This window comes from Tachypleus tridentatus, chromosome 3 (assembly GCF_004210375.1).
Source record: "Tachypleus tridentatus isolate NWPU-2018 chromosome 3, ASM421037v1, whole genome shotgun sequence".
Classification (NCBI taxonomy): Eukaryota; Metazoa; Arthropoda; class Merostomata; order Xiphosura; family Limulidae; genus Tachypleus; species Tachypleus tridentatus.
The window spans coordinates 18,918,654-18,943,006 of record NC_134827.1 but is presented as its reverse complement, the minus strand read 5'-3'; the positions used below and the strand labels follow the sequence as shown (position 1 = coordinate 18,943,006).

General features: G+C 36.9%; 1 protein-coding gene across 10 annotated transcripts in view; it reads right to left on the bottom strand.

Annotated features, from left to right (window-relative positions):
- Nucleotides 1-24,353, bottom strand: part of LOC143246477 (5'-AMP-activated protein kinase subunit gamma-1-like) — a 190,939-nt gene that overhangs the window by 58,906 nt on the left and 107,680 nt on the right. For all 10 annotated transcript variants that reach the window (XM_076493273.1, XM_076493272.1, XM_076493274.1 and 7 more), the window contains one exon: nucleotides 11,321-11,884. In XM_076493273.1, coding sequence (XP_076349388.1) covers nucleotides 11,321-11,833 — 513 coding nt within the window. In that variant the 5' untranslated portion in view covers nucleotides 11,834-11,884. The remainder of the gene's footprint in view (nucleotides 1-11,320; nucleotides 11,885-24,353) is intronic.

Here is a 24,353-nt window from a genome sequence, read left to right as displayed (position 1 = left end):
ACTATTGATCGAAAATATAAACATTTCATAAGCATATTCTAAAATTGTTATTTTTATTATTTTAAGAATCTTTCTTCACGTGCTAATATTATCAAATGTATCAGTCTAATAACATATTCAAGTCGATCTAAAAACAAAATTCCTTGGAAGTTAGAGAAGACAAAAATGAATACAAAAATCCTGTTACTCTTATTCAAAATTTGAGATAATTCGAAAGAGTAATACAAATTCACGTAAAGACTGCAACCTAAATTAGGTAAATATAAGAATGCACGATTGGGTAATTATCAGTAATAAACCGTAAGATAACAACGTTCCAAAACATGGTTTTAGACTTCATTGAAAGCTTATAAATGCGCTGTATTATTCCTTACATCAGGTTGAACACTTTATCGAATATATGCTATAATCACAATGAGGTGTCTCAGATGTCTTGGCCCTCAAGAGCATTGGATTTTATTTATCCTAAGCACTTAAAGTTCGACAGCTTTAGGAAAAAAAATATGCCGTTTAAGAACGTGCGTAAGAGTTCAATTTGATCCAATTATAGGGCTGAAAGTACATGAATAAGTAAAAATATAACATCATCCGACATTCACAAACGTTTAAATATATCAAACGTATCTGTTAAATTATAAAGATAAAAAAATTCTCTCCCGTAGTGAAAGAGCAAACTTGTATCACGTAAGTACCAAGGATTTTTTACTACGCTAGAAAATAACATGGTTTATATCGTCTTGAAAGGCGTAAAGAATTTTTCATTAGTTTCATACACTGATAGATAAAGCACAATAATTATTTTGCACAAAGGAAAGTTTTTATCTTAGTTGGAACTGCGTTTGTTGCATTCTAGTAATTTTGCCTAAAGGTTGTTTTGACATTTTGCAAATGGCTTTTAATAGATATGGACAAAGTATATTGGCTCTGTTGACAACTTTCTGTTACAGATCACAGTTTAATTTTCCAACAGAACTACGTGCAGTAATGATTTCCAAAAAAATTAATTGGCTGTCGTTATGCCACTCATATATTCGAAGTGGATCGTATTTTCGTTTTCAAACTATTTAAATGAACTTCATTTACTTACTGTTTGTTATAACAGAAGTGCGCTTAAGTCTTAGGTACTCCCTTGCCTAAATATTGGCGACTATACATCACGTGGCAAACTTGTTATTCAGTTTATAAAATGTTGTAAAGCTGTGCGTGTGCGCATTATGAAAAGAGAATCAATCAGTGACAAACTGGAACTAATAAGAGGGAATCCGCAATAACCGCGACACTTGAAATTCATTTTGGCAGAATTAAAATATGATACCTTTTCTTTTACTTAGCTATATTTTTGTGCACCAGTTATACCAAGCGTGTGGCGCGCGTGTACCCGATTCCATTTTATTATTCATCAGGATCTCCACCAGCCTACCCTCAAATTAAAAATTTGAGTAAATTTTTGGGTTTAAAGTAAATTGTTTGTTTGTTTTTTGAATTTCGCGCAAAGCTACACGAGAGCTATCTGTGCTAGCCGTCCCTAATTTAGCAGTATAAGGCTAGAGGGAAGGCAGCTAGTCATCACCACCTAACGCCAACTCTTGGGCTACTCTTTTACCAACGAATAGTGGGATTGACCGTGACATTATAACGCCCACACGGCTGAAAGGGCGAGCATATTTGGTGCGACCGGGATTCCAACACGCGACCCTCGGATTACGAGTCGAACGCCTTAACCCACCTGGCCATGCTGGAGAGTAGTTAAATACATCAATCGAAAGTATTTGACATCTAGAGTCCAAAATTGTAATTAGATTTCAAATCGGTCAAGAGATGGCGAACATATGAGCTAAAAGTTAGTACTTAAAAAAAAAAAAAAGCTTTTGTCTTCTTAGTTTGAACTACTTTTGTTACATTCTAATAATTCTGTTTTAAGGTAGACTTGAATGAATAAAGAAAATGTATGTTTGTAATTTTTCCGGGGAGGAATCAAGTGTCCCTTGCATTTCCTGAAGGTATTGCACCAGAGGCCAATGATCCGTTAATATATACTGCGATATTTTTTTAACACAGTTTAAATCGGGCTTCAACGAAAATTGAGTTCCATATTAACGGGTAATAAACATCGCTTTTGATCATATGCTTTTTTATCACTAACTATAAAAGACTTGCTCCCTTTGTTACTTTCGGAAATGTTTTCACGTTCCTTCTTTGGTAATGCTCAACAATAAACATCCGCGCTTAGCAACAAAACTAATCACCCGATTGTTCTTAGGCCAACTATGGTGTTCACATTCCTTTTTTTGGTAATGCTCAACAATAAACATCCGCACTTAGCAACAAAACTAATCACCCGATTGTTCTTAGGCCAACTATAGTACTTTTACTGCATGTTTAATGTTCATGTAGATTTGTTGGAAATTTTTTACTCTTTACTTTTTTGATAACTTTGGTGATATAACAGCAAAATAGTTTAATTCAGAAGTTTTATAACACTGAGTTGTAGCAAAAGGCGAAATAAAATTTCCCTAGTATTGTTTAAGCTAAGCCTTATGTTACATTTATATATCAAATTAAGACTACAAACAAGCTTGCTATTACTTACGTTAGAGTTAGTGTTTTAAAAAAAATTAAGTGGTCAATAAATATTAACTCATAAATATTTATTTAGGTATTTTAACATTTATTACCTACTTGGTCTTAAAACATAAAACAAAATAAATGCTTAGTACTACCAAATATCCTTTATCCTTTTTATAGTCGAAAGAGATGAAAACATAGTGCGGAAATTCCCGACATAAGACTCAAAAGTGAAATTAACTCTCTTTCAGAGTGCACACGTACTTTTGAACATGATAACATTCCGTTTTTCTTCTTAATGTTCACTGAAACTTTGGTGTTTAATTTAAATAATTATTTCGATACCGATGTTATTGGTGAAGAGTGGGGTCACTTTAGAGGTACAGAGATATTCGTTTGATTTAAATTTTACAATTTTCGTCAAGCATTTAAGGAGGGTTTCCTGCCACTTTCGAAGAGCTTTTATACTAACATACATAATACTTTACTGGGACGGGTAACGAACGTAATACACTGGATTTTAAATTAAAATGTTTCACAATGCATTTATTGGATATGCGAACTAAAAATAATAGTAGCTACACGATAAAAAACAATAAGAGCAGAATTCTCATGAACTGTTTTAAGAATCATCCAGCCTAGCTGGAGATCCGTTTCAAAATCATTTTCCAATTTTTTATTTACTTATTTATTTTTTTTCAAATCTGCAATCTGTTCCTATACGTCAGACACACAAATTCCAGTATGAGCTAAGATTCCAATTGTTGGTTTGGTTTGTTTTGAATTTCGCGCAAAGCTACTCTAGAGCTAACTGCGCTAGCCGTCCCTTATTTAGCAATGTAAGGCTAGAGAAAAAGCAGCTAGTCATCACCACCCACCGCCAACTCTTGGGCTACTCTTTTACCAACGAATAGTGGGACTGACGGTCACATAACTCTTCCATGGTTTATTTTATGCATATTTAAATATGACATACACGTACAGTTTTTTTTTTACCTTACATTCAGGTAAAATAACCTCTCTTTAAATAACCAGCACGCACGTAATATGATATAAACTTAACATCGTAGTTAAACTAAATAATTTTAGTAACTTTTTAATTAAAACTGTGAATTTGTGTTTGGGTTTAAGTCACACACAACACATTCTTTTAGTCTGTTGAATCACACTGCAAAAGTTGATCCCAACACACTTCTTTTGTCGCTGCCCCTTAAAATATTTCTGTGGGCGCCCATGCTTCGTTGGTAATTTATATCTAAATGATAACAAAGTGTTTCCTAACGAAACGTTTTCAAGCATTCATATTTTGGTTTGGTTTGTTTTGAATTTTGCGAAAAGCTACACGATGGCTATCTGCACTAGCCGTCCCTAATTGAGCAGTGTAAAACTAAAGGAAAGGCAGCTAGTCATCATCTCCCACCGCCAACTCTTGGGCTACTCTTTTAACCAACGAATAGTATGATTGACCGTCACATTAATAACGCTCCCACGACTGAAAGGGATAGCGTGTTTGTTGCGACGGGGATGCAAACCCGTGACCTTCGGATTACAAGTCGGGTGCCTTAACCACCTAGCCGGCCCGGCATAGCCAGGTGATTAAGGCATGTGTTTATCTTATAGCAAAGCCACATCGGATTATCTGCTGTTCCCACCGAGGGGAAACGCACTCCTGAGTGATTAAGGCACTCTACTCGTAATCTAAGGGTCATGGGGTCGAATCCCCATCACACCAAACATGCTCGCCCTATCAGCTGTGGGAGCGTTATAATGTGACGGTCAATCCCACTATTCGTTGGTAAAAGAGTAGCCCAAGAGTTGGCGGCAGGTGGTGATGACTAGCCGCCCTCCTTCTAATCTTACACTGCTAAATTAGGGACGGCTAGCGCAGATAGCCCTCGAGTAGCTTTGCGCGAAATTCAAAAACAAACAAACCACCTGGCCATGCCGGGCCTCATGTTTACCGAAAAGAGAAACAAAAACGTGTACGGGATGATTGTCTGTATTTTAAGAGGTCTTGGAGATTGTTATAAATAATTCATGTTTTGCTGACGAACATGATTTTGTTCTTTAAACGTTTCTGTTTTACGTTTTGCAACTAAAGTATCAACAAGTCAAAATATCACAATGGTGAGTTTGGAATTTGTCAACAAGAAGGCACCTTAAATGAACGTGGGCATAATTACCAGGTCAAAGACTATTAGGGTTCAGGTACAACTGATCTTAAATTTGAACTAACTGCTAACCAAAGAGAAACCAGTCATCCAACAATAACTACTACCACAGGTCTTTGCCCGGTTTTGTGAACTGAACAGTGTGACTGACTGTCACTTTCATAACGCGTATACAGCTGAAAGTGCGGAGCAGCAACGTTACACCTCAACCCCCAGACTCATCGATTTAAAGCTCAAAACACAAACTACTAGCCGTAATTTATATATCGTTTATACGTTGTTTTCTTAACGCAAGAGTTTCCCAAACAGAATACCTACTAACAAGTAATATCCGTGTCAACGGCAGAAAATAGATGGTGGTGGTGTATGAGATCCGAAATAGTGAGGCGTGAGGTGCATGGACAGACTCAGGGATCATTTTGTAGTGCCGTTTTCTTTGCTCGGAGTGGTCGTTAAGGTTGTTCTGCCCGTGATCCACTCACACACTATGGTCATGCTACTTCACCATTATTTAGCACTCCTCTTTAATCTTATCCCTGACCGACCCACACACTATGGTCATGCTACTTAACCATTATTTAGCACTCCTCTTTAATCTTATCCGTGACCGACCCACACACTATGGTCATGCTACTTCACCATTATTTAGCACTCCTCTTTACTCTTATCCGTGACAGACCCACACACTATTGTCATGCTACTTCACCATTATTTAGCGCTCCTCTTTAATCTTATCCGTGATCGACCCACACACTATGGTCATGCTACTTCACCATTATTTAGCACTCCTCTCTACTCTAATCCGTAAGCCACCCACACACTATGGTCATGCTACCTCACCATTATTTAGCGCTCCTCTTTACTCTTATCCGTGACTGACCCACACACTATGGTCATGCTACTTCACCATTATTTAGCACTCCTCTCTACTCTAATCCGTAAGCCACCCACACACTATGGTCATGCTACCTCACCATTATTTAGCGCTCCTCTTTACTCTTATCCGTGACTGACCCACACACTATGGTCATGCTACTTCACCATTATTTAGCACTCCTCTCTACTCTAATCCGTGAGCCACCCACACACTATGGTCATGCTACCTCACCATTATTTAGCACTCCTCTCTACTCTAATCCGGGAGCCACCCACACACTATGGTCATGCTACTTCACCATTATTTAGCACTCCTCTCTACTCTAATCCGTGAGCCACCCACACACTATGGTCATGCTACCTCACCATTATTTAGCACTCCTCTTTAATCTTATCCGTGAGCCACCCACACACTATGGTCGTGCTACTTCACCATTATTTAGCACTCCTCTCTACTATAATCCGTGAGCCACCCACACACTATGGTCATGCTACTTTCGGCTAACTTCTCAGTAACCGTTACGGTATCGTGACTGCATTAACACCTGTTACACTTCGGACATTCTGCAGGTTAGCTTTGAATCTAAAGGTGTAGCGATGCAGTAATACTATACAAGTATCGTATCGTGAAGCAGTGGTACGATTGTATCGATTCATACGGTAAGATTTATGTATCTTCACGAAATTTGGCAAGCTTTCAGTAAACATTACAAGTCTTTTGTTTTAAAAAAAAAATCAGAAGTTCTAACAGTGTAATTTTCCTGAAAATTAAAGATTCAATAAAGAAAGATTAGCATTCAGTTCTACACGTTATCTTCATTTATTTTATCAAAAACATCACATACAAAGTACCCTCAGAAATTAACAACCAGAAAATAGTTGTGTAAAATACGTTTGTACTTCTCTTAGTTTTCTTACCAACTGCCATTTAGTTGATGAATCACGAGAATTTGAAAAATGCACTGTAAAGCGTGAAGTTTTAAACAACACAGTGTTAGTGATGTAGATAATAAACTACAGATAAGGCTGTCAAACACTGTAAGAAACCTCTGAACTAGATATGAATCGTATCGACAACTACGATGACATACGCACCCCTATTTGAATGCGACGTCGATTCCACTTCGTATGTTTGTTTATTTGGAGTTTAGAGAAAACAATAGCTACAAAATAGGCGCTTTCAGTACTCTACCCACCACGGGTATCGAAACCCAGTTTCTAGCAGTATAACTCCGCAGACATACAGCTGTGCTACTGAGAAGAGTGTGGCAATTCCACCTCGACAGGAAAAACGCTCGAAGATTCTACTTCGTTGTCTCAGTAGTTCCTCAGTAAGTTAAGAAATTCTGAATATTTCTTAGGTGATGTACTACAGCAATGCCATGAAAAAAAATATTCACCCAACTTTACCGATAAAAGCCTATCATAACTTCGTTAAATATTATCCACCTGTTATTGATCGATGTACTCCCCAGATTCCTCATAAAGTAATACATTTTTCCGGTAGATTTTTTTTAGGAGAAAAGGGAAAAAGGCCTTAATGGCGAATGTAATTCCAACAAAGTGTTCTATTTCTACCGCCATTATGACAGATACCGCTTGTTTATGTAACTAAAGGAACAAGGTTACTTGGGCAATCAACATCACATACAAGAAAGTTCACAGAATAATATGCAATGATATAATGAATTTAAAATGAGTTATATACATGCTTAAGAGAGAATTCGTCGAGTAATTTAAATTGATGAAGCATCTCTGTAGTCGGATGGTGGAACTGTCACACTCGGGGTGTATTGTATCTATGAACTGTTTACTGTCTTTAAACTTGATTACCCAAATTTCAGTGGTTAAATAATGTGACGTTTTCTTGAGTGTTTCTACGTGATTTTAATAATAAGGAACACAAGTTAAGAGTTTCTCTTAGTATAATATAGTAAATAAATTAAACATTTCTACCCAATATACTTGTATTATTTAACGTAGTGCTTTCTGCTTTAGTTCTATATAATTGATGGATATTAAAGCATGCTAGTTAGTGTGTATGTGTGTGGTGGTGGTGATGGAGGATAGGAAATACCCAAACGCTAAATTACGATAAACTTAGAATTTTCGAGCTACAGGGAAAGCAACACAGTGGGATATCTGCATTCTTTCCATTACAGGAATCGAACTTAGAACTTAAGCGATGCAAGTCTGTAAAATTATCACTGACCCACGGGGTGCGGGGGGGGACTGAATTTTCATACGAAGCCCTTAGTAAGTACATCAATTTTTAGTTCATTTCTACTACAACTACATGGATACACAGGTCATTTGGAAAATTACTGACCAACAAAATGGCTGAATTATGGATAATCAAATCGAAGTTTTGGTATCTATTGCTGTATTACTCTGGAGTTTAGCACCAATAGACTTGAATGAAACTATAGTGAGTTTTATTTGTTTTTTTTAAATAATCGGCAACTACCACATAGCTCCTGAGATCACACTCAGAATACTACGATAGCTTCAATAATGTCATCTGATATAATCATACTTACTAGGCGCCATCTACAAGTATGTACAAACGTTACTATTTCCTAAAGATATTCCGTATTTTCCTTAGTTTACTTTTGCAGTTCATAATGGCATAGTATTTCGCACTTTCATATATGCACTTCATAGGGTGTTTTTTTCTCAAAATTCAGTCTAAATATTAGAATTAATATGAAAAAATTATTTCAATACATTGAATGAAGACTTTTCAAAACTGAATTGTAGACGATTCCAATAGCAGTGTTTATGTATAAAAACTCGCATAATAGTCGATAAAGGATTTCCGGTGCACTTATATTTACTATTTTAACCCTACGTAAAAACTGTAGTACCCTATCCATCATTCTAAACATGTTATACATCATTCTTATCAATTTAATTCGTTCAATGACCAGAACACATTCAGTCTAACGTTCGTCAAGACTTGAAACTTTTACTGAAAACAAAACCTTTAGGTTAAAATGAACTTAGATATAAAATGTCTGTATTTAAAATATATATAAATGATATAGTTGCTAATTAACTCATACAAAAGAGAGTAAATATTTTACCAATCATATAAATATCGTAATAATTTTAATTTTATTTTCACCACCAGACAGCGATGTCAGTCAAAAATTAATGTCCACGAATCAGTTAACACCGGGTCTTTCTTTGAAGAACGTTCACTTCCTCTGTTTAATAACCTATAGAATCAAACTGAAAAAACAACTACATAATCAAAGTATATTAGAATGACCAGCACAATTGTGAAACGTTTTAACTTAGTTTGGTTGGCTGTATGTGCTTAACAAATTTAAATGATACACATTGAAAAGCACAAATCATAAGTTGTAACTTCTACGATGGACGGCAACTGCCTGTTTTGGAGACAAGTGTAGAGGACAATGTTTTTATAATTTAGAGCCGAATACTGACTCCCCGGGTGAGAGCGTCTGAAATAAATCACAGGTGTTTTCAATAGTAAAAATAAAAATAATCAAAGTTGTAATTGTAGCCAAAGAAGAGATAGATCTTCTTCAGCTCAGAGTAGTTAATGTTTCGGAAGAGCAAAGGGACGACATCTCTCGTCACTGCAGGTAACTACAGGTTTTATTAATGACATCAATACCGCCAGTTTCCTGCACTGACAGCAGCTGTCTATGTTATTTCCAACGTCGTGTACGAACTTTATTTAAACATCTAAATAAGTTATTTCTTCTCATGGTGAAATCGTAAGTTTTCAAAGACAAAGATCACTGAGCAAAGTTTACGCTCACATCTTATGCTTTCTAACTTATTCCTAAGTCCCTTCAAATATATGAAACCGGGTTCTAATTCATAGATTTCTCCGTAAGATTTAAATTAACACAATCTTAATAACTTCAGTTTAAAAACTGTAATAAATTTGAAATACAAATTGTGTAAGGTCATCGATATAAGGGCCCCAGGTCACAGTTGAATTCTCTGATATGCATTATTACATAAGCTTTAAAAGGTATGTTGTTGTTGGTTTTTACGTTTTTCAGCAAGATTTGTTCAGGTATCTTTTAAAAATAAAGACTAAACACTGTACTTTCATATTTTGACAGATTGAGCAAAACAAACTTTAATAGTTCATCCTGCGCTAATTATTTAATATAACATTTTGAGGCAACAGGGGACCTATTCATCCATCTCGATTGTTCTTCAATCTTTTAAAAAAACAAAATTTAATTCGAGTCCTTATCATTTATATAATTAAAGGTTTTTTAAACTTGTTTAAATTTACTTAATCAACAACACAACATATGAAAGCAACCCATTCCAAAATGGCCAACCACCGTGTCAGAAAAATGAAACTATCTAAGCTGAAGATGACTACTACACGGCAAAAACTTACATTTATCTCCCCTAGTCCTACTGTACTCACTATTAAATATGAAAAAAATATGATGCATCGCTACCGTCAATTCACTTTACAATCTTAAACACCTCAATCAGATCCCCCCTAAATCTTCTTTTTCAAAATAAAACAATTTGAGATATTTCGGTCTCTCCTCATATGACAGCACCCTTCACCCAGGCACCATTCTAGTAACATTTTCCAACAGTTCGATGTCTTTCCTAAGGTAAGGAGGCCAAGACAGAACACAGTACGCCAAATACGACCTCATCAGTGACATGTGCAATGAAATTGTTACCTCTTTAGACTTGTGTCCAATATTTCTATAGATACAACCTAAAATCATATTTGCCTTACCACTAGCAACATCGCACTGCTTGGATGGTTTTAGAGACCGATCGAATATTATACCAAGATCTTTTTGTTTCATGACACTATTAAGGTTATTCATATCCAATTATAGTTATAATTCAAATTATGATAACCCACATACATTATCTTGCACTTATTATAATTAAAACCCATCTGTCATTTACTTGTCCAACTCACTAAATGGTCTAAATTATTTTGTAAATAAGTAGCATCTTTGTCACAGCTAGTAACACCCAAGATCTTAATATCATCTGTGTCATTAATGTAAATCAAAAAAGGCAATGGTCCTGAGACTGAACATTGAGGTACCCTACTTATGACATTAATCCAGTTTGACTCCATTTGTAACAAGCCTCTGCTTTCTTCCATCCAGCCACCCTTCTATCCAATTTGCTAACTTATCCCCACACAATCAGATTTTATTTTACAAACCTTTGTAAAATCTGATAAGTCTTTCTCAAAATTCAGATACATCAAATGCCCACCCTTACCCTCATTAACAGATGTCACCAGTACTCAAATCTTTATTGTACTATAGTAAATAAATATAGCACGAATACTGCAACGCTATGTGTAGCTTTACATTTACCTTTTAAGAGTGTAAATAGATCTATGAGCTAAACAAGTATATGGTAAATCCAAATACGATCCTTCAAGAATAAGACAAAAAATAAAGCACTAACAAGACAAACAAGGGTGTTTAAAAAGGTTTGATCAAAATACTCTTCCTGAAGAATACAAGAAATCAGCTTGTAGTATCAGTTCATATACGATTATTTATAGGAACAAATAAGTGTTAAGTTTTATAAGGATATCCGCATTAGAAAAAATAACAAGTTTAATTATTGATAGGGAGTTGTAAAGACCGAGTAAAATTATCAAAAACAGAACATTTAATGTAACAATAAGAATAATCATATTAAAGTTCATGACTGACCTTAGAAGTGATATCAACGGAAATAGAATGGGATCTGTGCCGAAACATTTCAATTACTTTGGACACGGGTCCACCTTTGCTGTCGGATCCAGATCTTGGTCGACGAAAATCCCCTTGTACGAAAGGGTCTAACTGATTTCCCGTGCTACCTGGACCATATGAAGATGGTAAATGGGATGTAGTCTCTGTTGGTGATTTTGTTGAACTACCGCCCCCTGTTGAGGAGGAGGAGGAGGAAGAAAACGTTTGTTGTACAGAGTTCTTTATTGTCGATATGATCGTTGGTCGTTGACGTTTGCTATCTGATTTAGAGCGAGGACGGGTCGATTCAAATATGGCGGCTTTACGTGCTGGAGTAATAGCTGACAGAACGTCGTCACCAGAGGGTCGCCTCATTCGATTGTGGGTTAGAGCTTCTCTGAGGGAAGCCATCTTGGATGTTCCTCCAGAAAGAGAGCGAGTTCGATCATGGCTTTTGGTTTTACCAGATGATGACTCTTCAGGGGTGTCCATTTTGTCAAAATCTTCTGTGACAATTATGGGCAAAACTAATGTTGGAGTAGCCTACAAATGCAGAGAAAAAAATGAATTAATAAATGGAAAGATAATTCAACAAACACTAACTATTTATTTATCAAATTTACTAAGAATAAACCATAATTCGCACTTAATGATGTAAATAGAAATTTATCATTAAGTGAAACGAATTAATTATTCTTCGAAGTTAGTTGTGTACAAAGTTCGCCATATTCATGTACACAAGTCAATAAAAATGACCTGCTATTAATTGTTACTATTTACAAAAACAAAATCGAAAAGAGCCAATAGGTTTCGACGACGTTCCAAAAAAAGCAAAATCACGATATAATCCACGTGATGTTACTCTACATTACTTTTGAATGCAAACGTAATTTGAACTGTATTCAAAATAGAAACATTTTGTGTTTGTTGTTAAGCACAAAGCCACACAATAGGCTGTCTGTGTTTTGTACATCACGGACATTAACACCCAGTTTTAGCGCTACAAGCCTTTAGAATTCACTGTTTTGTCAATGGGAAAGTTGCAAACAGAAAAATTCTGTTTTAATTTGGATGTTTTCAGTTGTTGTTTAGACTGAAAATAATTGATTAGACATAGAGGTAATTTAGATTTAAAATTAGAACTAAGTAAACAGAACTAAAATAAGGTCATCTTCGTGGATTGATTAATTTTTTATTGGTGTCTGTTGAACCTTTAATAACTTTTTGATCCTCTCATGGATACGAAAAAGGATTTAAGATGGTTAAACAAAGTTTTACTTCCTGCTTGTTCTTAAAGACATAAAAAAAAACTATTAAATGTGTTCGTATAGTGTTAAAAAAATAAAGTTTTAGACTAATGCCATAAGCTTATGAAAAATGCAATGTTATACTCAAAGATATATGTGTTTAAGTATTTTCTTTGCCGATGTCTTTTTTTAAATAAGAATGAATTTTAAGTTCTTTAATACACTTTCTGAGAAAAGTATATTCAAAACAATGGATCAAATCGAAAGCAGTGAATAAACAACCAAACGTTTTATTTGACAGATTGTTTAGGCAGATTATTCATAATGAAACTCTGTAGAATGGACGGCAACTGGCTGTTGTGGAGACACAAGTGTAGAGGACGCCGTTTAGAAAATCTTCCGCCTTTCGTCTTCAGGTCAAATGTTTGTTGTGAATTTCGCGCAAAGCAACACGAGAGCTATCTGCGCTAGCCATTCCTAATCTAACAGTTAGTCATCACCACACACCGTCAACTTTTAGGCTACTCTTTTACCAACGAATAATGGAATTCACCGTCACATTATAACGCCCCCACGGCTGAAAGGGCGAGAATATTTGGTGTGACGGGTATTCGAACCTGTGACCATTAGATTGCAAGTCGAGCGCCCAAACTATCTGTTCATATCGGGCCTACATCAGCAGAAGTGATGAACATTCCACATAGATAGAGGTGCAATGATAATAAGTGGTAAATACACCCTCATTCATGTGATGTTCAACATATAAAACAGTGCAATAAAACACCGGTGCAGGGAGAAGTGGAATATCTAATCCAACCCTTCTAGATCCAGATAAAATATACGCGAGCTAATTAACAGCAGTCATCTACTGTCAACTATTGCAATTACTTTTTGCTGCGGTTCGGCATGGCCAGGAGGGTTAAGGCGTTCGACTCGTAATCTGAGGGTCGCGGGTTCGAGTCCCGGTCGCACCAAACATGCTCGCCCTTTTAGTCGTGAAGGCGTTAATGTGACGGTCAATCCCACTATTCGTTGGTAAAAGAGTAGCCCAAGAGTTGACGGTGGGTGGTGATGACTAGCTGCCTTCCCTCTAGTCTTACACTGCTAAATTAGGGAGGGCTAGCGCAGATAGCCCTCGAGTAGCTTTGCGCGAAATTCAAAAAACAAAACGAACAAATAAACATACTCTTTGCTGACCGGCTGGTGGAGTTTGACTGTCACTCTAGGAGCACACTTACGGTCACAAAATGCGGAACGAGCTTCTAAGATAACAGGGCTCGAAGCACGAATCCAAGGATTCACAGTCTAGACACGCTAACCACTAAGCCATGCTTAGAGACTTTCTTAGTACCAAATTAGCACTGCTGCATTGTGTGTTTAATCTGTTCGTGAAGCATAACTTCCTGTATTTAGGTAGTCTGGCATGGCCTAGTGATCAGGTCACTCGACTCTAAATCTGAGAGTTACCCCAGCATGCTCGCCCTTTCAGCCGTGAGAGCATTATAATGTTACAGCCAATCCCACTATTCATTGGTAATAACGTATACTAAGAGTTGGTGGTGGGTGTTGCAAGTCTTGAGTGAAATTCAAAACAAATCTATATCGAACATACAATTCGTGTAATAAATAACTACAGAGATGCACAGTAAAACAACGTGAAGTAAACAGAAAAATGGGATATTTTTAACGAGTCTCATATAGGAAAGTTGGGTATGTTCCATATCATCGTATTTACTTTTTATTAATAATTAATAATTTCCAAATGCTATGAAATTCATTTTAAAGCGTTACGATTTGAAAATGATAACGTTTACATTCCTTCTTTGGCGTAATATAGAAGTTTTCTATCTAGAAACTTTCACTAATTTAAGAAACTGATTTTCAATGGGAAAATTTTTGTTTTATTCGTAATTCTCTAAATACTCTTCGCAGTGTTTGACTGTAACCCACGAGTATTCGTTACTATGGATCGAACCTTGTATTTTATACCAATAAAACATTTTTTTTCTACTAAAAATCTGGTTCTTCTGTTATTACTCTTTGTAAGAACCTTTCTCAACATTGATTTATTGATTGTTTTTAGGCTTCGAGAAGTTTTGCTCTAAATAAAATTAAAGAAGTTATAATAAAAATAGTTCTCAATCCTATTATCAACAAACTTCCAAAATTCTAGTTGTGTATTTGCGAAAGTAGTTTTGGTACTATCAACCTCAACTGCACCTTACTGGACAAATGGCATAATCAGTCAATCCAGCCAAACCTTAAGGTTTGGAGCTGTTGTTCACAGAAAGGGTAACTAGACTGTAACATATGCCACCTACGCAACTATTCGTAAAGGAATAGCGAGATTGACTGTCACGGTTATAAATGCATCCACACCTAATAGTATATAGCATATTTGGTGAAATATTGCAGCCAGAACCTTGGTCCCTCCGACCCGCAGACCGGCATACGAAACATTACATCACACCTAGAATGAGTTTATTGAAAAGGAATAAAACAAGTTTACTGACCGATCTTTCTATCACTCACTCATTTCTGGGCCGTATTTTAGGTTTACTTGGAATTGATCAGACAGGGTCAGGTGTAAGTTTGACCTCTTCCTCCCTCTATAGGGTAAACTTTGCATAATACGGGCCTGGAACTGATGGAATTAATAAAATACGCTACTTTAAGAAAAGTGATGTTTTACGTTCTAATATAACCTTTCATTAATCACAAATTTATACAATTTCCATCCCACGGACGGGTACTCCAGCTAGTATTAAGTAAAGTACTGCGAAGATAGTAAGAGTATTGAAAAGTCGATTTATTTATTCTATATCCGACATAAGCTATAAAACATAAATTATGGTGTAAATGATGTTATCGTTACTACTTGAAATTAGCTTCTTTAAAGTATCTGGTGTGCTTTTAAAAACCTAAATACAGTAGTGAAATAAAAATTACCATCCAATCATGGACGAACATTAGATGACTATAACATGTAGAAACTCAATACTTTGTACACTATACAATGTGTGTCTTTAGAGAGTCAGCCGCTATATTATATATGAAGTATTAAAAATGAAATCAATATAATATAATATTAAATTTTATTTTAGAAATTCGTATAATAAATACGTTAACATACACGGAGGTTTATTTAAAGCAATGTTTCAGACGCATCTTTCTTCAAAAAGGTTTTTTGTTCTATTGGTAAAATTTTACACGCACTTAGTGGAAGTTGTATCTCACTTTAGGCATATATTTGTCCTTTGTTATGCATAATATATAAACATATTTACACAGAAACTATAAATACTCAAAATCTTCATGATAAATCTTCAGCTCTGACGTAACATTTTACATCTCATATTAATGAGATCAAATAATCAATAGTTACAGTAAATCATCATGAACCATATCAGCCAGCTAGAAGCTATCTTGATTGTCATTACATTGTATAAAATTAGCTACCAATAATCCTTTGCCCATAGTTAAGCATTAAAACAAAACAGCAAACAAAATAAATACAAAGATGGAATGAAAACACTTTCAAACAGCTATCGTAAAAACAGGGCTGACGATATTGTAGACGCTATTTACTTGAAGTACAAATCCCTATTTTGACTACCAAATGCAATTCTAAATAACAACATGGAGCCAAAACAGGGACTTGTAGGGAAATAATTTCCAGTATATCTCCAGCCTTGTTTACTTTCATTTTTACTAACCTTATTTACATATTTCTAAATATCCTATTTGTTTTATTCAAGTTGTAACTTGTGAGCATCCATAGCTTTTTCAGTTAGAAATTTTTGTTGCGCGACGAGGCTATGAGGAAGGCTAAGACACATTTTGAGTAGCTTCAGGCCCAGCAAGCCTCCCTAACCCTAATTCTGCCCTTATCTCTTTGATTGGCACAATTAAAATGTCCGTGTTTTAAATCATTACATCCCTTAAGCACTTTAAATTATTTTAAAGCACTATGGCCTATTTCTTAATTTTGTTCGTATCTTACACAAGTCATCACAAGCAGCGCTGTTTGTCTCCAGTGAACCAGCGGTTAAATTCACGGACTTACAAAATTAAAATTATAGTTTTGATTCCCATGGCGAACTATGTCTATAACCCATTGAGTAGCTTTGCACTGAGAAAATAATCATATCCAGTGCTGTTTAAATAATACCTTACACTAGAGTAAACTATGATGAAAATAAACCTGGATTTATTTTTGATCCAATTTTCTTACTAAACAATTTTTGTTTTAATAGATACATTTTATACAAATAAAGATCACTTTTTCGTTACAGAGTATAGAATCTCTTGATGACGAGAAACCCACTTGAAACACAAATGTATCTCAGAACGTCTGGTATGGGTATTAACACTTTTATTGATAAGGAGAGAACAACGTTTCGACCTTCCTAGGTCATCTTCAGATTAAGAAAGAGGGAGTTTGAATGTGACCGTTGACGGACATACGTCTTAGGGACGAGAGTATAAACGGGTACCTGCTTGTAGGGGGCATTGCAGGTGGATGTTAAGTTATTAATTAGAAACACCTTTATATCTATACTAATTAATAACTTAACATCCACCTGCAACGCCCCCTTGTAAACGACTGAGGGCAGTCTGTAGCTGCCACTCAATATACCTCATGTTCGACGACTGATATGAAATGTGAAAGTCATTGACATAGAGCCCGTTTGCAATAGTAAGAGGGAGTTGTTCAGTGATGGTATTAATCTTTATACTAAAAAGCGTGACACTCAAAACACAGCCCTGAAGAACTCCAAGCTCCTGTAAAAAAGAACGGGAAAATGTTGAACCCACACGAACTTGGAATCTCCTTACATTAAAAAATAAATTAATAAAAATGGGCAAATGGCCACGTAACCCATAAGCATGGAGGTTTCGCAAAGTGCCATACCTTCAAGTTGTATCATAAGCCTTCTCAATATCAAAGAATAGTGATACAAGGTGTCCTTTGAGAAATGCTTCTCTGATAGAGGTTTCAAGTCGAATCAAGTAGTCTATAGTGGAGCGCTGTCGTCGGAACCCACACTGGGTGGGTGAGAGGAGGTTGTTTGATTCGAGGAACCAAATGAGACAAGCATTTACTGTCCTCTCTAAGGTATTACACAAACAGCTCGTCAAAACAATTGGATGGTAGTTTGAAAGAATCTTGCGATCCTTTTCAGACTTAGAAAATGGTAGGACAATAGCCTGGCGCCAGGCATCAGGAAAAACATTCTCCTGCCAGATTCGGTTAAAAACAAGCAGAAGAATAGTAAGAAAAGCAGGTGATAGATGGCGCAGCATTTCATAGCGTACATCATCAGGTTCAACTAATCTACTGCCAGACCAATGAAGGACCAATTTAAGTTCCACCAGTGTAAAGGGACGATTACAGTCATAGAGACAATCAGCTTGAAAGGATAGAGGTATTTGCTATGCCTGAGTCTTGATGGCTAAGAAGGTGGAGGAAGAAGCAGAAGTGCTAGATACCCGGCAAAAGTTTCACCTAGAGGGTCGGCGATGCTCAGGTATCAGCTACTTCCTGGCCATCAGAGAGCAAGATCGAGAGGAGGGCAGATTTATATTGCCCACTGACCTTTCGAATCCTGTCCAATATGACTTTGGAACTGGTGGTAGAAAATATGCTGGTTGTAAGTGTAATCCAAGATTCCTTCTGAATTTGACGTCTCACCCACCGAGCATGTGCATGGGCCTGCTGGAAAGCGATGCAGTGCGAGTGTGAGATTCCTACGAAAAGTATCCCAGGCCCGTTTTGAGCCTTCCGTGCCATGCGGCAGGCAGGATTCCACCACAGACGAATATATCGTGGAAAACGTGTCGAGGTTTTAGGAATACACTGAGCAGCTGCCTGTATAATACAGTCAGTTACCGTTGCCACACAGTCGTCTATTAACGGCTGACACACAATAGCAGAATCAAGTTCTGTGAGAGCAGTGAGAGATGGCCAGTTTGCTTGAACCAGCTTCCACCGGGGCACGCAGGTAGGGTGGCATCGACCACGGCCAGTCTCTCAAAATTATAGGAAAATGATCACTGCCTCGTGATCCATGAAAAATGGGAGAATAATGAAGGGGAGCAAATTGAGAGATCAATAACAGTAAAGGACTGATTAGGTGCATGAAAATAAGTAGAAGAACCAGTATTGAGAAAAGTTGTGATCAGAAAGCATATGCTCTACAGAGTGACCTCTCCTATCAACATTAGCACTTCCCCAGAGGAAATGATGTCCATTAAAGTCCCCCAGGATTAAAAAGGAAGACGACAACTGTTCAATGAGAGTATCAAGGTCTGATTGACCATAGGTCTATCCCCAGGTGACAGGTAGAGAGAACAAATAGTAATGGTACTATCCAAGAAAACACGGATGGCTACGGCCTCCAAGTGTGTGTTGAGTAGCAAAGACAGGGTGGGCACATGCTGATCAACCAACAATGCCACCCATATATGCACTCGTCCATTACATAGCCAGTAATTTCTGTACAAAGAAAACTGCCAAAAGATGACTGTATCGGCCGGTTTCAGAAATGCTTCCTTTAAGGAGAGACAAATAGGATGGTAGGAAGCAATCAGTGTTTTGATGTCATCCAGATTAGAACGTAAAACTCGACAGTTCCATTGTATCAAAGTGGCCATTTTTATTTACGTGTAGGCGAACTGGGTGGAGAACATTTCTGTTTATGACCACGTCTTTTTTCTTTACTGTCTTTATTCGAGGGAAGTCTATCCACCTCCATGGATCCTGTCCTGGGTTGATTGGGCAGGTCTTTGCTGTTGGAAGGGAATTCCAGCGACAGAGGACGTGAACGAATGATTATTTTGCATCTTGGGGTGGGAAAAGAACATGTATCCAAGGAAATGCCTGTACTTGGGATCAAAGGATGTGGATCTTGGGATTTGTTGGGATGTATGCAAGGGAAAGAGATAGATGTTAAAGTTAATACATCAACCTTCTTAACCATGGAGGTAAAAACACTTTTCATTTGTTTTGAAAACGATTCGTTTGGAGGCACAGAGAGATCTGTTTGCACTCTCACTGTAATATTGGAACGTAGTGCAACAGCATACGTCCGAGATAAAGTGGTGGATAGCAACTTTCGAGCTTCAGGATAAGTAATGCTATGAATAGTTTTCAAACGCTGCACCTTTTTCTTCCAATCATTTAGGGCAAGAACGAAAGTAGGACGGGTGAGAGCCACTGCAATTGATGCAATGAGAGTTCGTTTCACACTCGTATGCATCAGCATCCTTGCCACCACAACGAGCACACGTCAAAGAACCACAACATGACATCTTCGAGTGACCGAACCTCTGACACTGGAAACATCGGAAAGGGTTTGGAATGTATGACCATACTCTGCAATTAAGATAACCTGCCTTGATGTTGGCAGGCGGACGTGGCGAAGTAAATGTGAGAATGAGGACATTGGTCGGCATCATAATTCCATCTTCAGAAACTTCTTGGTTGGAAAAATCAGCGAGAATCTCCGACTCTGGGATGTTCTTCTAATCCCTCCCAACAATGACTCCTCATGATGAATTCAAAGGAGCATGAGGTGTAACCTCAATAGGTATATCCCTAATTGCCTTTGAATGCAAGAGGTATTCACTATGTTGAGATGTGGATGTTTTCACCAATATGTCACCAGATCGAAGCTTATTTACTGACTTTGGAGAGCCAGCAAGTCCCTCCAGTCCCTTCCGAATAAAAAAAGGGGGCATTTCCCCTAAAGCATTGTCTGAAAGAGAATGTAGGATAAGAAAATGAGGTTCAATCGGTGGTACAGATGTTGAAGATTGCTGTTCAAAAACTTCAAGGCGTGGTCGTTTACCTATGGACTGTTTTTTTCATTATTTACTTAAATTTTTAATTGGAGTATCCGTAATAAGGAAAGGGGCATTTCGGTGCCCACTGTCCCCACCCACCATGGAGTCCTACGAGAGAACGCATTACAATGTCAAACCAGGACACTGCAGCAACACCCGGGTTTCGTGAGTACTACACCCAAACACCAGCATCAGACCCAATGTCCACAACACCTGTTGAGAACATCCAACACTGGTACTTGGTATACCCTAGCCCAAGTGTACCAGCCGACTGACCCAAGGGGGGCTACCACAAGACCGCCTGTTTACAGGAATTCAAGACCAAAGTGGTGTGTTAGGGTTGGACCCCTCAACCACAAGGATCCTCTCCTTCACGGGTTGCCACGCACGGCAAACGCGTGGGTGGATGTTTAGATCGCAGAGGAGTTGAACTGAAAGAACAGAACCTTCTTTTGGAGGTCCTCTCACCACGTACACGAGGGGTCAGTACAATAAAGTATAGCTCTTGATGACGAGAAACCCACTTAAAATAAACCTGAAGATGACCTAGGAAGGTCGAAACGTTGTTCTCTGCTTTATTAGTAAAAGTGTTAATGCCCATACCACCCGTTCTGAGATATAAAGTATAGCTCTAACTAAACTAAATCAAAAAACGTACACAAGTTGCAGTGTTAATTTATCTCTTCATCGAATATAGGCTGTACTAAATAATGGTTTAACATACTCTTAGGCCTAATACTAGTTAAAGATTTCCGTATCTGCGATTAGAATTATTTCGTATTGTTTTAAAGAAGTACTGTTGCAATAAGGACACTAGTTTGGCCGCGAATCTCTGTTAGTATTAAATATATTATTACAGAAACTAAAATAACTGACAAGGCTATTTTAGTTTTAGAAATCGGCAGTTAGAGGAAAGTTTTGTATAACATATGTTTATTTCAACAAATTTTTGACAGCATTTTTTCCACAAATACAAAGTGGAATATCCTGGTTTGGTTTGTTTTGAATTTCGTGCAAAGCTACACGAGGGCTGTCTCCACTAGCCGTTCCTAATTTAGCAGTGGCAAGAACAGAAAGTAGGCAGCTAGTCACCACCACCTACCGTCAACTCTTGGGCTACTTTTTTACCAACGAATAGTGTGATTGACCGTCACATTATAACACCCCCACGGTTGAAAGGGCAAGCATGTTTAGTGTGACGGGGATTCGAACCCGCGACCCTCAGATTACGACTCTCACATTTCTACTAATCGAAATTTCTGATCAACAACCAACTAGTATGATTGAGGATAATTAGAAATTTCCTTCTTTCTTTGAAAATATTCTTATATATGTAGTTTTATCCATTAAAATAGTCAAAACTAAAACTGTATGGCCAACATCTAGTTTATTTAACGGAATGTATGATAATAGCAATTAACACGACGAATGAGAGGGTATTTCGAAAACGAGTACCACAGTGGCACAGAGGTGTGTCTTCGGGCTTACAACACTAGAAGCTGGGTTTCAATACCTGTGATGGGCAGATTACAGATAGTACAGATATGCTTAATTACAACAAACTTGAAAACTGGCATTAATCTAGATGTTATGTATCATTTAGGGCTCATATCGTGTTCCAACAAAACGGCAGATAGCATAAAGCCACACACACACACACACACACCGGTTAACTTTAGTACAACTTAGGAATACCCATTAAAGAACGAGGGACAAGCGAAATCAAAGAAATGGTTCGAATTTGGAAGCTATTTCAATTACATTTATCACCTTAATACTGCAAATCAGATATCAAATAACCAGCAGTAAACTACATGTAACCGATGCTAAACGGAAGTGACGTTTAATATCGTGCGTATCGTTGCTAACTTTGCATTGGGCATATGGTGTATATTAAACTGGATCAAGCATTGACCCTTTCACGTGAAGCCACCGGAAGTTATAAAGTAACCATCTTTTCGTGCTTTCAGTTGCTGAGATGCAGTGTAGAGTTTAAGTTATGGCTCGTGCCTAATGCAGTAACACTAATGTGTGTGTTGAATGGAATTATAACAATGTAGTAAAAGATTGCTTTATGTTCTTGTTTGAGTGTGTGTGTTTTGCCCAGTTAATACACCAGTACGAATTTGTTTGGCACTGCTAACATATTAATTACATTTGTAGGTGTAGTAACTTAAACCCTAGAGGATTTCTGTAGAGGCAACCAAACTTGAAAAAAAAAAAAAAAAAAGGCTTATAAACATTTGGTGAGACAAGTAACATCCAACTCGTCCGGCATGGCCAAGTAGTTGGTGGCTTAAATCGCAATATGAGAGTCGCGGGTTCGAATTCCTGTCCAATCAAACATGCTTGGCCTCTTTCAGCGGTAGAGCGTTATTATATGGTGGTCAATCCTCAGATTACGAATCGAATGCCTTAGCCACCACCTCTGGCCATGTCGGGCTTATAAAGTGTAATGAAGGTATGTCAGGTAATAGAAAAATTGGTGTGTTTGTCTGTACACCAGCAGATAACCAGATGACAGTTCGACATTGTTTAATTACCCGTTACATAAAAATACGAATGCATCACCTTTCTACACAATCCGAAAAAACTGCAGGTGTGAAAAAAAAATCCAGAAAAAACTTTCTAATTTTATCTACGCATCAGTAGTTTCAAATTATTTAGAATATTTAAAAAGTCTAAAATAATTAAAGTGTACGGAACTCTGCGATACAAACTTTCACATGTGTATAGCACACAACAGTAATAGTCTTACAATTTATGAATTAATAGTAAAATCAAATGTTTCACTTCAACTTAATTCAGCAGTACATATACGTTTTTTATCCTACTTGGTTAAATAAATGGTATTCAAAATAACATTATTGTACTGTACTGATAAACAGTCAACTACAAGGCGTAACACTTTAATGCAGTCTGTTTATACTGTATTTTCTATTTTACCACAGACTTGTTAAGATTGGAACGAAATAGTCACTTTACGATTAATACAATAGATAACAATAAAATACATTTAGACCAACACAATATTGTCAACTCCTGTTCTCTTTATGTTCTTAGTGCCAATTCTATAACAAAATAAATTCAGACCAACACAATATTGTCAACTCCTGTTCCCTTTATGTTTTAGTGCCAATTCTACAAACAAGTTTTTGCAATTTATGCAGCCGTTTTGTGTTACTATAAAAAACTAAAAAAGATATGATTAGATTAAGGTGTTCATAGTGAAGCGACAAGCGATATTGTGGAATTTGTTTATTCAAAATAAAATAGTGAAATAATTACAAAGCATTCAATCATTTCTTTGACACTCTCACGATTACGCAATTACGCTTAACACTCCTACGAAAAGACGTTTCTAGTCCTGATTTCTCCAAGCCCGTTCCCCTGGCTGTGGTTTCGCTAGATAGTAGATAGGGACAGTGGGAATCTCGTTAATCCATTCATTAATGGATTTAAATGGCAATTTCATTTAAATACAAAATTATTAGCCTAATATTAATAACCTTTCAAGTTGCTCTGGGGCCTATTAGGCCCCACTTTTCGTAGGAGTGTTAACAGTTTAGGGACCAACAATACGTCTGCTGCTTGACGTGGTGTCAATACAGTGACACTAGCCAATACGCGATCCAGTGCAATACAGATATCAGTAGTCCTACAGAAAACCAGTGTACCACTAATAGCATTTTTTTCCGAGTACTTCTGCTAGTTCTTATAATATTAAGGTGAGAGTTTAAGAAAAGAAAAACAAAACAATAAACACTAATTGTATCTCTGAAGGGAATTTAGCCTTATTGAGCGAAGCCTAAATATAAAAAGTACAAATTGAGTATGATTGAAATATCCAGTTTCATTTTAATCTGGTTATTGTTCTTAACAAAAAAATATAATGTTTTTGGAAAGTTAGTCATAAA